The sequence below is a fragment of the Muscardinus avellanarius genome (assembly GCF_963383645.1).
Source record: "Muscardinus avellanarius genome assembly, chromosome: 15".
Lineage (NCBI taxonomy): Eukaryota > Metazoa > Chordata > Mammalia > Rodentia > Gliridae > Muscardinus > Muscardinus avellanarius.
In genome coordinates, this window is record NC_137801.1 from 7649963 (window position 1) to 7663747 (window position 13785).

The 13785-nt window shown below is 54.0% G+C and overlaps 1 protein-coding gene across 2 annotated transcripts; it reads left to right on the forward strand.

Moving 5' to 3' along the window:
- Positions 1–2833: 2833 nt before the first annotated feature.
- SLC66A3 (solute carrier family 66 member 3) lies at positions 2834–13484 on the forward strand (the record flags this gene model as incomplete). Of its 2 annotated transcripts, XM_080711750.1 has the most annotated exons (7): positions 2834–2976; positions 6535–6617; positions 6697–6766; positions 7628–7685; positions 10289–10409; positions 12628–12669; positions 13393–13484. In XM_080711750.1, the coding sequence occupies 7 exons, from the start codon at positions 2834–2836 to the stop codon at positions 13482–13484; spliced, it is 609 nt and encodes a 202-aa protein (XP_080567876.1). The 2 variants fall into 2 exon arrangements, with proteins under 2 accessions (XP_080567876.1, XP_080567877.1); XM_080711751.1 differs by lacking the exon at positions 12628–12669.
- Between the last annotated feature and the right edge of the window lie 301 nt (positions 13485–13785).

A 13785-nucleotide genomic window follows, 5' to 3' on the forward strand; every position in this document is an offset into this window, starting at 1 on the left:
GAAGAGCAGCGCACTCTTGGGACGTCCCAGCTGAGGCACAGAGGGAGCCGGGATCCCAGCAGCTTCTCACAGGGGAGACTCCAGCCTGATTCCACTGAAGGCCACTGGCTTCCAGAGCTGGAGGATCACAACACATGCTCACAACTCCCCAAAACATTCCAGTAGTTTGTACCCCATATACAAGGACTACTGTGTCTTAAGCACCTCTTGTAACCTCCTGAGATGAGAATGGGTTCCCCATTTTATTTATTTATTTATTTATTTATTTATTTATTTATTTATTTATTTTTGCAGTATTGGGGATGGGACTACACCCCCAGCCCTAATTTTTTATCCTTTATTTTAAAACAAGGTCTCACTGAGTTGCAAAGGGCCTCACCAAGTAGCTGAGGCTGCCCATGAACCGCGATCCTCCTGACTCAGCCTCCCAAATGTTGAGATTACAAGCGTGTGCCACCACACCTGGCTGTTTTCCCCATTTTAAAATGAAGAAACCTCTGTGTGTGTGTGTGTGGTACCGAGGATGGAAACCGGGGGCCTTCTACCTCCAGGCTACACTCTCAGACCTATTTTATTTCTTCTTTGGAAGCAAGGTCTCACTACATTGCTGAAAGCCTCAGTAAATCACTGGGTCTGGCCTTGGTTCCTGTCTTAGCCTCCCAAGTACCAGCTAAACCTCTTCCGTTTTATGGTGAAATTCTTTTCTATCACGCAAGCTGAGGACCCAGTGAGCCCTAAGTCAGTTTCTGCCAAGCCCCTCGCAGGCCCCTCAATCCCTGGGACCCTTTTCTGGAGGTTCTCTTCACGGCAGGAGGGCCAGGTCTCACCTGGCTGCTTCTGGGGAGTATAGCCATCGTCACCCTTAGAATTAACTGAGATAAGGCAAAGGGGGAGAGGAGCCTGCAGGAGTGGGAAGCAGCCCATAAAGCAGGACCCAGCACTTTCAACCACTTCCAGCTCCAATGAGTGTGTCGAGCAGCAATGAAGTAAAACCTCGGCACACAGGAAGCGCTCCATAGATTCTAGATGTTTCTCGAGTTGGCACTGCTGCTGCTAATAAGATTTCCTTTCCTTTCTTTTTATTTTGAGTCAGGCACTGGCCCTGTTGCCCAAGCGCATGTCAAGCTCCTGGGCTCAAGCCATCCTTGCTTCAGTCCCCAGGGGGAGCGCTGGGAAGCCGGGCTGTGGGCCTTCAATGCTTGTAGGAACACTCTTCACGTCTGGAGCGCAGTAACTGTCCACAGATCAGCAATCTAGCCGAGGCAGGGGCAAGTACCTCCCTTTAAAGGTTTCCTTCTGCCGGCACAGTGGCGCACGCTTGTGATCCCAGCATCCAGGAGGCTGAGACCAGAGGATCATGGTTCACTGACAGCCTCAGCTACTTAGTGAGGCCCTCCGCAACTTAGTGAGGTCCTGTTTCAAAATAAAGAATAAAAAATAGAACAAGGGGTGTAGTTCGGAGGTCGAATGCCCCTGGGTTCCATCCCCAGATCTGTAACAAACAAACAAACAAACAACCCTTTCCTTCTAAGCATCCTCACCTCGGGAGGAGGGATGGGGCTCCTGGAGTCTTCTACGGCAGGGTGCACCTGGTGAGGTCCAGGAGAGAGCACCCCGGAGCTCTATGCTGACCCAGCTCAGGCCGCTCCAGCCCGCAGCTCAGGCTCCTCTGGCCTCGTATTTTTTTTTCCCTAACTCTTAACTTGGCCCTAATTCCTACGTGATTTCCGGAGGTTGGAAACCTCCCCTCCTCCTCTCGGGACTCAAGGGCCACGTTTATGTTTTATTTTATCAATAGCTCTCTAGCCTTTAAAAAGCGCTCTCAAGTGCTTTAGTGCAAGGACCGGGGGAGACGCGAGGTCTAGGAGCAAACCCGCAGGGGCAGACAGAGCCTCCCTCCCCAGCTGGAGCCGAGGTCCTACTGAGAGGTGCTGGTCCCTGGGCGAGTCCTGGGGCCACTCGGGGTCTGGTGCCCCACCTGTAAAAAGGAGAGGATGCACGAAGACGAAGAGGTTGTTACGCGTCCTGAAAAAAGTCCTTTTCTCAGAAATATTTAAAGAGAAAAACACCCGTAGAGAATGAAAATTCCCTACAGAACGGTCCTTCCTCCCTCAAAGTGTGCCCGTTTGCCAAGTGCCACCCAGCCCCAGGGGAAGCAGCACTGTTTGCGCGTCTCCCTGCCGCTCGGAGGGTGCGGGACCTCAGAACCCAGAAAAGTGAATCCGCAGCCCACCGAGCTCCGCAGAGCGGGCGGGACCTCGCCTTTATTAAAATACTGAGGAACAATTACTGCTGTGAATCCTGGTCTGCTGCCCGGGGCTGGGCCACAGGGGATGCGCGAGCGCATGAGGGATGGAGTGCACAGGGGAGGGCGATAAGAGGGCGGGGCACAAGGGGCGGGGCGAGTGGGGGGAGCACAAGGGGGCGGGGCGACGAGAGGGTGAAACACAAGAGGGCGGGGCAACCCGAGGGAGGGGCTCAGTACACAGGGGCGGAGTGATTGGAGGGCGGAGCACATAAGGGGCGGGACTACCCGGGGCAGAGCTCAGAGGGGCGGGGCGCGGCGCAGAGGGGCGGGGCGCTCAGAGGCGGGGCGGGGCTAAGGGGGCGGGGCTAAGGGGGCGGGGCGGGCGCATAGGGGCGGGGCGGGGCGCGCTGGGGCGGGTTCGGAGCGGGTCTGGGTTAGGAGCAGGGCGTTGGTGGGGACCGCCCCGAGCACCAGGGGGGAGGCTTGGTTTGAGGCGGGCCCTGGCGGGCGAGGCAGGGCGGGGCGCGGCCACACTGGGCGGCGGGCGGAGGGAAGGCGGAAGGACTCTGCTCGCCCCGCAGCGCCATGGAGGCCGGGCTGCTGTGGTTCTGCAACTGGAGCACGCTGGCCGTGTGCGCCGCGCTCAAGCTGCCGCAGATCTACGCCCAGCTGGCGGCGCGCAGTGCGCGGGGCATCAGCCTCCCGAGCTTACTGCTGGAGCTGGCGGGGTAAGGCGGGGAGGGCTGGCGGAGCCTCGCCACTCGAGGGGGCGGACGATCCCGGGCCGAGTCACGGCCAGGGGTAGCTTGTCGGAACCTTGGGGCCGGGCGGGCCGCCCCAGCCTCCTTCACGGCCCCTCCCTAAGCCCGACTGCTCACGCCCCCTTAGAAGAGAAAGTTGATGCGCCGCAAGTCAGCTCGGCCCTTAACCCCAAAGCCTGCCTTCTCCCCAAACTCTCCGGCTCCATCGACTTCAGCATCCCCTCCCTCAACTGTGAGCGAGGGCCTGGACTCCGGTCCGAGTGATCTGAGCGCTGCGTTTGGGGGATTCCGACAGTGGGGAGAACTTCGGGAGGAAAGGAACAGGACCCAGCTCTGGGCTGGGATCCGACCGGCGGGAGCGCCCGCCCGCGGGAAGCCCAGGGCGGGGCCGGCTGGGTCGCTAAGCTCTCCAAACGTGGGAAGCAGAGTTTTGAAAGTACCTGATAGGGCAACAGGCCCCCGAAACGCGGGGTCTGGACCCCTCCCCGGCGGGACAGTGTCCACTCGCTCTGCCCCGCTCCGCCCCGCGGCCACCGAGCGACTCAGGGCGGGTCCTGCCCGGCCGAGCATCCACCGGGCTTCTGGTCCAGCCTTTCGGGAGAGGCTCGGGGCTTGAGATCCGTGGCGCGACAGTGAGTGGCGCTGCACTGGGGGGCCCCGGGCTGGATGGCGGGTCCGGGGAGAGGAAAGGAGGCCCGGAGTGTGGGAGGCCGCCCCGCCGGCGGTGCATTTAAAGTTGGCACTGGAGCCGGGCGCGGTGGCGCACGCTCGTCATCCCAGCACTGGGGAGGCAGAGACCGGAGGATCGCGGTTCGCGGACAGCCTCGGCTACTTAGAGAGGCCCTCTGCAACTCAGTGAGACCCGGTTTCAAAATAAAGAATAAAAAATAGAGCAGGGGGTGTAGCTCAGAGGTCAAATGTCCCTGGGTTCCATCCTCAAACCCGCAAAAAGAAAGAAAGAAAGAAAGAAAGAAAGAAAGAAAGAAAGAAAGAAAGAAAGTTGGCACGGGAGCGGCTGGCGGGAGGAGCTGTAGACCGCTGGACAGGTTCTGGAAGTGGCCCAGCCACTGCTCGGGCGGGGCCAGGGATGAAGGCGTGGGCACCGGGGCGTGGGGTTTTGGCCTGAGTCCCAAATGGAAAACTCATGCCTGCGGTTCCAGCCCGCATCACCTGCCGTGCCTGTATTTGCACCAGGGCTGCCTTTCTTTACATAAGGTGAACCCACTGGGGGGGGGGGGGGCTCATCTTAAATCCAGTGTCAGCTATCACCGTATCAACGGAATGGTCTCCCGGTGGGGCTGGGCACAGGAAGGTGAGGGAGGGGTGGCGTGTTTGCGGGAGGGTCCTGCATGTCGGAGCGATAAAGAAGACCCTTTGCGGACTGCCTTCCACCTGCCCACCCTCCAGGCCTTCTCTAAGTGGGCCTGGCTGCGTTAAGGTCCACTGCCAGAGTTACCCTCTCTCCCCAGGCGCATGGAGGTGCTCCAGTGCCAACCACCACCAAGATCGTAGCTTGCTTCCGCTGCCAGCAACTTACTGTGGTTACTTTCCTGAGCGCTCTCGGTGTGACTCTCAGCACACCGTAGGCATCCCCTTACTGGATTTCCACAGGTCTTGGGAAGTAGGAATTGTTTTTCTCCCCAGACAGTAGGAAAGGCTGGGCAGCTCAGCAGGATTCTGTGCCCATCTGGCTCCTCCCTTCCCCTCCAGCCCTGAGGAAGCCGCTGAGGCTGAGCTGGGTGACCCTGCAGGCCAGCCCCCCTGGGCCAGGCCCACCAACAGGCCATCTGATTCTCCAGGCTCGGACAGGACAGCCTCCTAGGGACATGGGCCCTCTCTGCACGCCGATCTGAGCAAATGAACTCCAAAAACATGTTAGAGAGAATTGAAGGGACCCGAGCATGAGCTGTCTTCACAGTACCTGGGATTGCTGGAGGCTCGCACCCAAGGAGGGGAGCGACCTGGGCTGAGTCTTCAGAGAGAGGCAGGAGGTGGCTCTGCAGATGATGATTCTCCAGGCAGGGGCTTTTGAGCAGAGCTTGGGGCTGAGAGGCTGGAAGGCATGTTCAAGCCTAAGGAAGAGGGTAAAGGCTTGGGTGGTTGGGGGGCAAATGCTTTTAAAAGCATAGGCCAGCTGCGTGTGACGGCTGGTGGCCCAGGCCTGTAATCCCAGTACTTGGGAATCTGAGAAAGGAGGATCACAGGTTTGAGGGCAGCCATAGCAACTTAGTGAGACCCTTAGCAACTTAGAAAAACCCTATTTTTTTTTTTTAATCAAACAGGGCTGCAGATGTGAATTGGAGGTAGAATGCCCCTGGGTTCAATCTCCAGTACCAAAAGAAAAGAAAAACACCAGCTATCTGCTTGTCCAACAGCCACAGGGGGCGGATTTAAGATGCGCCCCACCAGCATCCCCATTTGCAGATGGAGACACCGATGCTCGGAGCGGATAGGGAGCCAGTTTGGACACCTCCCTCGCGCCCTGGCCCCTCCTCTTAGTGTGTGTGTGTGTGTGTGTGTGTGTGTGTGTGTGTGTGTGTGTATTTGGTACTGGGGATGCAACCCAGGGGCATTCTACCTCTGAGCTACATTCCCAGCCCTATTTTTTATTCTTTATTTTGAAATGGGGTCTCACTGAGTTGCAATGGGCCTAAGTAGCTGAGGCTGTCCACGAAATGCGATCCTCCTGTCTCAGCCTCCCATATGCTGGGATTACAAGCGCGCCACCACGCCCCGGCAGTCCTCTGCCTTCTTGACATTGTTCCCAGGGCCACAGGTGACACCTGCTAGACTGGGGGAGGTCTCTGGGAGGGTGTGGGAGCTGGCTGCAGCCTCAGACCCTATGAGGGGCTCACTGCCGGCAGCTGCTATCCTGTAGCCCCAGAGCTTCTGCATCTGGGCGGATCCCTTTGGAAGAGTCCTTGATTCGGCCAGTCCCTCCCTCTGGGTTACTTGTGTCCCTGTGGGCGAGAGTATTTGTGGGCGAGAGCATGTGTGTTGAGGGAGAAAACTCAGATGACTCCTCAGAGCAGACAAGGGATAGAAACTAACCAGATACTGGGGTCAGATGGCAGGCTTGGGTGTATTACAATGAGTCTGCACACTACCACTTTTAAAGTTAAAGAAACGTTTAGCATGGGGCATGGTGGTGCACACCTGTAACCCCAGTACTTGGGAAGTTGAGGCAGGAGGAATCTAGGTTCCAGACCAGCCTCAGCAGGATCTCAGTGAGATCCTGTTTCTAAATAAAAAAATAAAAGTGGCTGAGGTACACCCTCAGCTTAGAGGTAAGACGCCCTTGGGTTCAAAAAATAAATAGTAAGTAAATAAATAAATCAGACCCCATGTATCACACTGCAGCCTGAAGCCCAGCAAGGATCGGATACCTCAAATCATGCAGATTATTAAACCAACATCTCAACCCTTTTATTCCAACGCTGCTGCCTCCACACTGCAGGCTCCAAGCTCTGTGTTTGGGGTCTGGCGGGGTGGAGGGCGGCCTGTGAACTATGCTCCCCGTCCCAGGTTCCTGGTCTTCCTCCGCTATCAGTGTTACTATGGGAACCCGCTGCTCACCTACCTGGAGTACCCCATCCTCATCGCTCAAGGTAAGGGTCCTGCCATCCCCGTCCCCAGGCCTGCCCTCGGGGCTCCCCCAGCCCCCTAACGTGGATCCTTCCCTTTCAGATATCATCCTCCTCCTCTGTGTCTTCCATTTTAACGGGAACATGAAGCAGGCCATACCGTACATGGCTGTGTATCCTTTTGGCATCTGAGAGTCAGAAATGGGATGGAGGGGTTGCAGGTGGAGCTTGGAACTAGAATACCCCCCAAGTTCAATCCTCAGTCAGAAAATAAAAGGAAAATAGGGCTTCGTCCGTGTGGACTCAGGCTGCCGTCCCAGGGCCAGAGCTGCAGTGCTTGGCTCTGCTACCTTGCAGCAGGAGGCAACCTTGATCTCAGCCTTTGTTTAGTTCATGTAATTCATTGTAAGAACAGCCATCTCCTGGGCATCCCTGTGTGCCCATAGCACTTAGGAAGTAGACAGGTGCAGGGATGTTAAGTCCATTGCACAGATGAGCAAACTAAGGCCAGGAGGGGGACAGCGACGGCCCAGGGGCCTCCAGGACTCCTGGCCGCCCCTCCTTCCCTGGCCTGGGCTCCAGCTGGGCCCTGAGTCCTGCACCATGGCTGAGCTCCACACACAGGCCGCAGTGAACACCTGGTGTCCCCCCTCAGACCCCAGCATGGCACCCAGATGCTCACTTTTATAAGTTAGTGGGAAATCAGTAAGATGCTCCCATCACGCCAGCTTTGCAGAACACTCCTTTGTGAGGTTGAATCGCCCTGGTGGGTAGACTTTTGGCAATGCGCTGGCTATGTCTGCCCGGTCGGGGATTAAGCAGGCAGGCGCTGCACTCGTCAGGAATGGTCCCCTCCTGGGTCCTTTTCTGCCGTAATCTTCTGTTCTTTTGAACTTGGAAGAGATGCTCACTGGCGGGCCCTCTCGTCTCTTCCAAAAGTGATGAGTGGTACCCCCCGTGGTCTGCTGTGGTTTGTCTGCACGAGGCGGTGGGGGCAGAGCCGCCAACGCTGCCACGCCCTTAGCACTCCTAAGGTTTGTGTCCTCCTGGTTCCTCCTCAGCCTGCGCACGTGGCTCGTGGACCTGGCCATGGTGAGTGTTGGCTCATGTTCAGAGCGCAGAACCCGCTACCCACCCTTCCTTCCTTCCCTCCCTCCCTTCCTCTTTGAATTTTAGATTTTAATTTCTTATTGGTGCACTCTCATCATACAGTGTGGTACAGCTCAGGGTGGTGGAGGCATGCCTGCACACAGGCTCGCTGAGCCCTCCCCTGCTCCCACCCACTCCTCCCCCTCCCCACATCCCCAGGCTCCGCAGCGCCTGGGTTGATGAGTTCGGGTACGTACATCGTGTCCACTGAGGTGTTTTCCTCTTCAGGTCTTCCTCCCCATCCCACCTCCCGCAGTGAGGTCCCCTCCTTCCCTCCCCCAAGGCTTCTCCTCCTTTGTCTAGAGTCCCCCCTGTGTCCCAGTTTCTCCCTAGCTTCCACAGATGAGGGAGCCCATCCAACCCGTCATTTTTTTGTGAGCATCTCATCTCGCTTACCTGCTAAGTTTTCAGCTGTACTAAGAAGGCAAGCGTAGTGCTATCCAAATATTAAAAGACTCTGGGCATGGTGGTACATGCCTGTAACCTCGGTACATGGGACGCTGAGAGGGAAGGATCTCAGGCTGGAGGCCGGCCTTAGCAACTTAGCGAGCCTCTCTGCAACTTAGCGAGCGCCGGTTTCAAAATAAAAACTAGAGCTGGGTGTGGTGGCGCACGCCTGTAATCCCAGTACTTGGGAGGCTGAGACAGGAGGATCACAGGTTCACGGCCAGCCTCAGTTACTTAGTGAGGCCCTCTGCAACTTAGTGAGACCCTGTTTCAAAATAAAGAATGAGAAATAGGGCTGGGGGTGTCACTCGGAGGTAGAATGCTCCTGGGTTCCATTCCCAGTACTACAAATAAATAAATAAATTAATAAATTAATAAATAAATAAAAGAAAGAAAGAAAGAAATGTAAAACTAGAAAGGGCCGGGGATGTGGCTCAGAGGTGGGATGCCCTTGGCTCCAAGCCTCAGTAGCTCACACACACAAGTGATCCTCACAACAGTCCGGCGGTCCCCGTTCCAGTTAGCCTGTGTTTTATGGAAACACACTCTACACACTTTTGCTGAGTATTTGTTGTACGGCTGTCCACATCTTGGTGGTGAGCCCAACCAAAAGCGCTTCCAGGTCTCCAAGGTGGCTTTTCTTCTGAAAGATGAGCCCAGTACACCACGTACAGGTGAGTTCTATAGAGCATCCGTCCTGGAACAAAGTGCCATCTCGCGCTTCTCCCGATCTCCCTCCTCCCTGGCCACTGAGCCGACCTTGACAGTCTTCCTCTGCAGTCCTCCTGGGCTGCTCTGTCCAGCTCCCCGATTGGCAGCAGCCTGTCCTGAGCTTTCCCTGCCTAGGGTCCATCCACCGGCCAGCTGCCCTGACGTGACCTTAGTCTCTGCACAGCCTGCCCGGGCCTTCCCACTCCCCTGCCGGGAGCACTCCCTGTCACCCCCTCCCCACTTCTCTCCTAGTTCAGGGAGCCCGTTCAGTTCTCTGCAAGGATTTACTGAGGCCAGCCGGGTGTCTGCACCATCCAGGCACTGCGGACCCGGACCTGGCAGGAAACAGCAAGTCTGCAGGTGCTTGAGTCCTTAAAGGATCCTCCCTATCTCCCCGTCTTCTTATCTCCCAAGTCTTGGGCTCCAGCGCACAGCCACCCCATCTGCTCATCAGCATCTCCACCCTCACACACCCAACACCAAATTTCTGATCTGTCCCCCACCCCCAAGCAAACCTCCCGCAGCTGTTTCTCAATTTTAATGGCACCGCCCAGCTTCCGCTTGCCCCAGCCAGAACACAGGAACTTGAAATCACCCTCAGCTCCTCTTTTTCTCACCTCCCGCTGCCAACCTTGGCAGCTTGACCTTCAGAATCTATCCAGAAACCAGATACAGTGGCACAAGCCATGACCCCCCATCCTTGGGAGGCTGAGACAGGAGGGTGGCAGGTTCAAAGCCAGCCAAAACAAAAATAACAAGGGCCGAGAGTATAGCTTGGAGGTAGAGCCCCTGGGTTCCGTCCCCAGTACCCAAAGAAAAAAGATGTCTGGCCCCTGCCCGCATCTTACCTCTTCTGACCCCATGCCAGCTGTTGACCGCAGGAACCTCCTGACCGGTGAGTGGCCCCTGCTTTCCTGGGTCTGTGCTCACAGCATCCCTTGGTTGTTGTAGCTGCTGTAGAGACCGGGCCTGGGCAGCCGCAAGCCAATTTATGCAGCTGTCCTATTTCAGCAGAGGCTCTGAGTACATCATCACACAGACTCTGGTTATCTGCTTAGGGTAGCCGGAGGCCAAGAGCTGATGTGCTAACAGTCCAGAGCAGCATGGTCCTCCCGGCCCGCAGACACCAAAGCGCAGCAGTACCACGTCTCTGGGGGAGCAGGGGGTGGAGAGAGGAGCCCGGGCGGCTGTGTACTGTGATTCTTCCGTAGTTAGACCAGCGCATGATCATCTCACCATGGCATTCTTTTTCAGCCAACTTAGGTCTCGACTTTGTGCAGGTTGTTACCCCCTGACCTGAAGGTTTGGCTTCAGAAGTCCATGTGTATCTGGCGCTGTTTGGCTGTTGTAACAAACAGGCCCCTGACTTTCTCACGTTTTGCCAACAGAACTTAAGCACGCTCATCAGCGCGGCCAGCAAGTTCGCTCAGCTGCAGTACCTGTGGAAGGTGCAGGACTCGGGGGCCGTGAGCGCGCTCACCTGGGGCCTCTCTGCATACACCTGTGCAAGTAAGATGGCCTCTCCCAGCCTTTGTCCACGCCTGTGTCCCCCTTGAAGCCGTTAATCTCCCGGTAGGCAGCCTTTGTCCACGCCTGTGTCCCCCTTGAAGCCGTTAACCTGGCTTCCAAGCGTCGTGGTCCCTTGGGCTACTTTGCAAGCAACTATTCAGATAAATCCTGCTAAGTGTCCATATTTGCTCTCCCATTTTCTGCAAAATCTGTATTCCAGTTGTCTAAATAAACTGAAAGAACATTTTCTCCAAATATCTGGCCTATTTTTTTTTTTTTTCCGGTACTGGGTTTGGAACCCAGGGACATTCTACCTCCATGTTACACCCCCAGCCCTATTTTTAAAATTTATTTTGCAAAAGGGTCTCTCTCACTAAGTAGCTGAGGCTGGCTGCGAACCTGCAGTCCTCCTGTCTCAGCCTCCCAAGTACCGGGATTCTAAGCGTGCACCACCACACCCAGCTTCCAACAATCTTTTCTGACGAATGCCACTTTGGGAATGAAACCTGTTTTCGGCATCTGTCCCATTTCCTTCCAGTGGCTCCTGTAAGCCAGCTCACCTTGGAGCTGGTCACCGCCACACAGGAGAGTTCTTTTCCTTTACTCTGTAGTCACCACGTGGAGGTTGGTCCTCTTGAATGCATTCCTCCAGACTGAAATTGTGTTGTCCTTGACCACCGCGTGTCCGCTCGTCTCTCTTCCTCCAATTTGCCCTCCTCTTGCCTCAGCCTCACAAGTGTCTGTGTGCCTACCTGGCTTTCATGTGGTTTTAATTTCCATTACTCTTATGTTTAGTGGCTAGCATTTTTCCAAGAACCTGCTGGCTGCGTGTGTCTTCTTTTAAGGAACATCTATTCAAAGCCTATGCCCATTCTTTTTTTTTTTTTTTTTTTGGTGGTACTGGGGTTCCTGGAAGCCCTTCTACCTCTGGGCTACACTCCCAGACCTATTTTATATTTTTATTTGGAAACGGGGTCTCTTAAGCCAGCACAGCTGGCTTCGAACCTGCGCGATCCTCCTGTCTCCGCCTCCCAAGTGCAGGGATTACAAGCGTGCACCACCACGCCTGGCGTCCTATGCCTATTCTTATATTATGTTGTGATCTTACTATTGAGACCCTTATATATTGTGAATATTAACCCTTCGTCTAATGTATCCTCGTTGTCTTAAGAATTTGTTTGAGAATCCTTAGTTGGCCACCTTCCTGACTAGATGGAGTCTTCTTTCTACCCATTAAAGATCCATTTCTTCCATTCAAATGGCTGTTTAGATAACAACTACTTGTATGATGTCTGTATAAAGCACTGGGTTATCAAATTTGCAGCAAATCTGCTGGGCATGGTAGTGCATGCTTGTAAACCCAGTAAAATGCCTCTGGATTCAATCCCTAGTACCACACACACACACTTCAGCAAATCATCTTTATAGGATTTAGTTTCTGATTATAGTTTAGTTGGAGGATGAGACCCCAAAGGTACTATATCAGTATATGCTGAATGCAAAATTTGGGAGGCAGAGAGAAAACACCCATCAGTTTCCTTACCTGAGAAATACAAAGCAGAATTCAGTGATTTAAAAAAAACATCATTTGCTGGGCGTGGTGGCGCACACTTGTAATCACCGCGCTTGGGAGGCAGAGACAGATCATGCAGGTTTGAAGCCAGCCGCGCTGGCTTAAGAGACCCTGTTTCCAAATAAAGTATAGAGTAGGTGTCTGGGAGTGTAGCCTGGAGGTAGAAGGGCTTCCAGGAACCCTAGTACCACCATAAATAAATGAATATTTTTAAAAAACATCATTTTTAGTTGGTGGGAGCCATTCTTTAATGAAACTATCTGGAAATGAAAATGCAATTTTAAAGTTGTTTTCTGAGGGTGGGATGTTGCAGGTAAGCCCAGAGATAGATAGTGTGAAGGGAGTTCAGCCTTCCTCCTGCTGCCCTGGGCAGCACTGAGTTACTTTCTGTAAGGATCCTTTGCTCTTAGGAGCAGTTTCTAAACCCCTGAGCTAGGATGCATGACTGGTCTTTTAGATATCTGGCTCTGAAATATAGTGGTAATTAGGTGTTCTGACCTACGCAAACCTTTCAAAACCAGTGTGTGTGTGTGTGTGTGTGTGTGTGTGTGTGTGTGTGTGTGTGTGTAAGGACAAAGAGATTATTAGCTAAACACCAAAATGTCTTAAAAGCAAGTTACTTATTGCTGCAAATTCTCTTCACAGCGAGAATAATCACAACTTTATTGACCAGCAGTGATTTTACAAGTAAGCAGAAATACATTTCTTCCCACTTCCTGTCTGTGTTTTGCGCTATCTGTGCCTCCTTCATTTGGAAACTGTCTCATGGCTCGAGAGAGTGATGTGAGCCGGGCGTGGTGGTGCACGCTTGTAATCCCAGCATTCGGGAGGCTGAGACAGGAGGATCGTGGTTCGATGCCAGCCTCAGCTACTTAGTGAGGCCCTCTGGATCTTAGTGAGACCCTGTTTCAAAATAAAGAATGAAAAATAGGGCAGGGGGTGTAGCTCAGAGGTCGAATGCCCCTGGGTTCCATCTCCTGACCCGCAAAATAAATAAATGAGTGAATAAAAATAAATAAATAAATAAATAAAACGAGTAAGGGGACTTTAAAACATTGTGCCCTTTTTAGCCAGAGACCGAGTGTCCTAAATTGAGCGTTTAAGATGACAAAACACAGCATGTAACTTAGCAAAACTCTGTTCCTTAAAAGTAGCTTAGAGGTAGAACATTCCTGGGTTCACCCACAGTGCCACACAAAATAAAACTAAAAAAGATGAGCGCACACAGTCACGAAGTCAGGCCGGGTGCCCCAGGCAGACATTACGCTAAGGAGATCACTTTCCCAGGAGTACTCCCTCTGTAGTTAACTTCCACTTGGGGGCCAGGGGTGAAACCTTGTTAGGCTTCTACTTAGAGCAGGCGGCGATCTTGGTCTCCCGTGGGCACTCACAATTTCCTTCTGATTTCAGTTCTTACACGGTTTGTGGTCATGCTGGCTTTGAACATATGGGTCACGGCTACAGTACTCCGCTACCGGAAGACCAGCGCGAAGGCCGAGTGACCCGACATTATTCCTACAGGCAAAGTGGATTTCCAGCCACTGAACCCAAGGAAGAAACAGCCCGTTGCTCTATTAAGGTCTTTATAAATTTATAGCCAATCTTTTCAGAAACTTTGAAAGCCAGAGGACACTTTGGACTTGAACGAGTAACTTAAATGCTTGCATGCAATGCCATTTTACTGGGTGCAGCGGCGCGCGCCTTTGATCCCAGCCACCTGGGAGGCGGGCAGAACCGCAGGTTTGAGGCCAGCCTTGGCAACTTGGTGAGACCCTGCCTCAAAATGCAAAGGACTGGGATGCA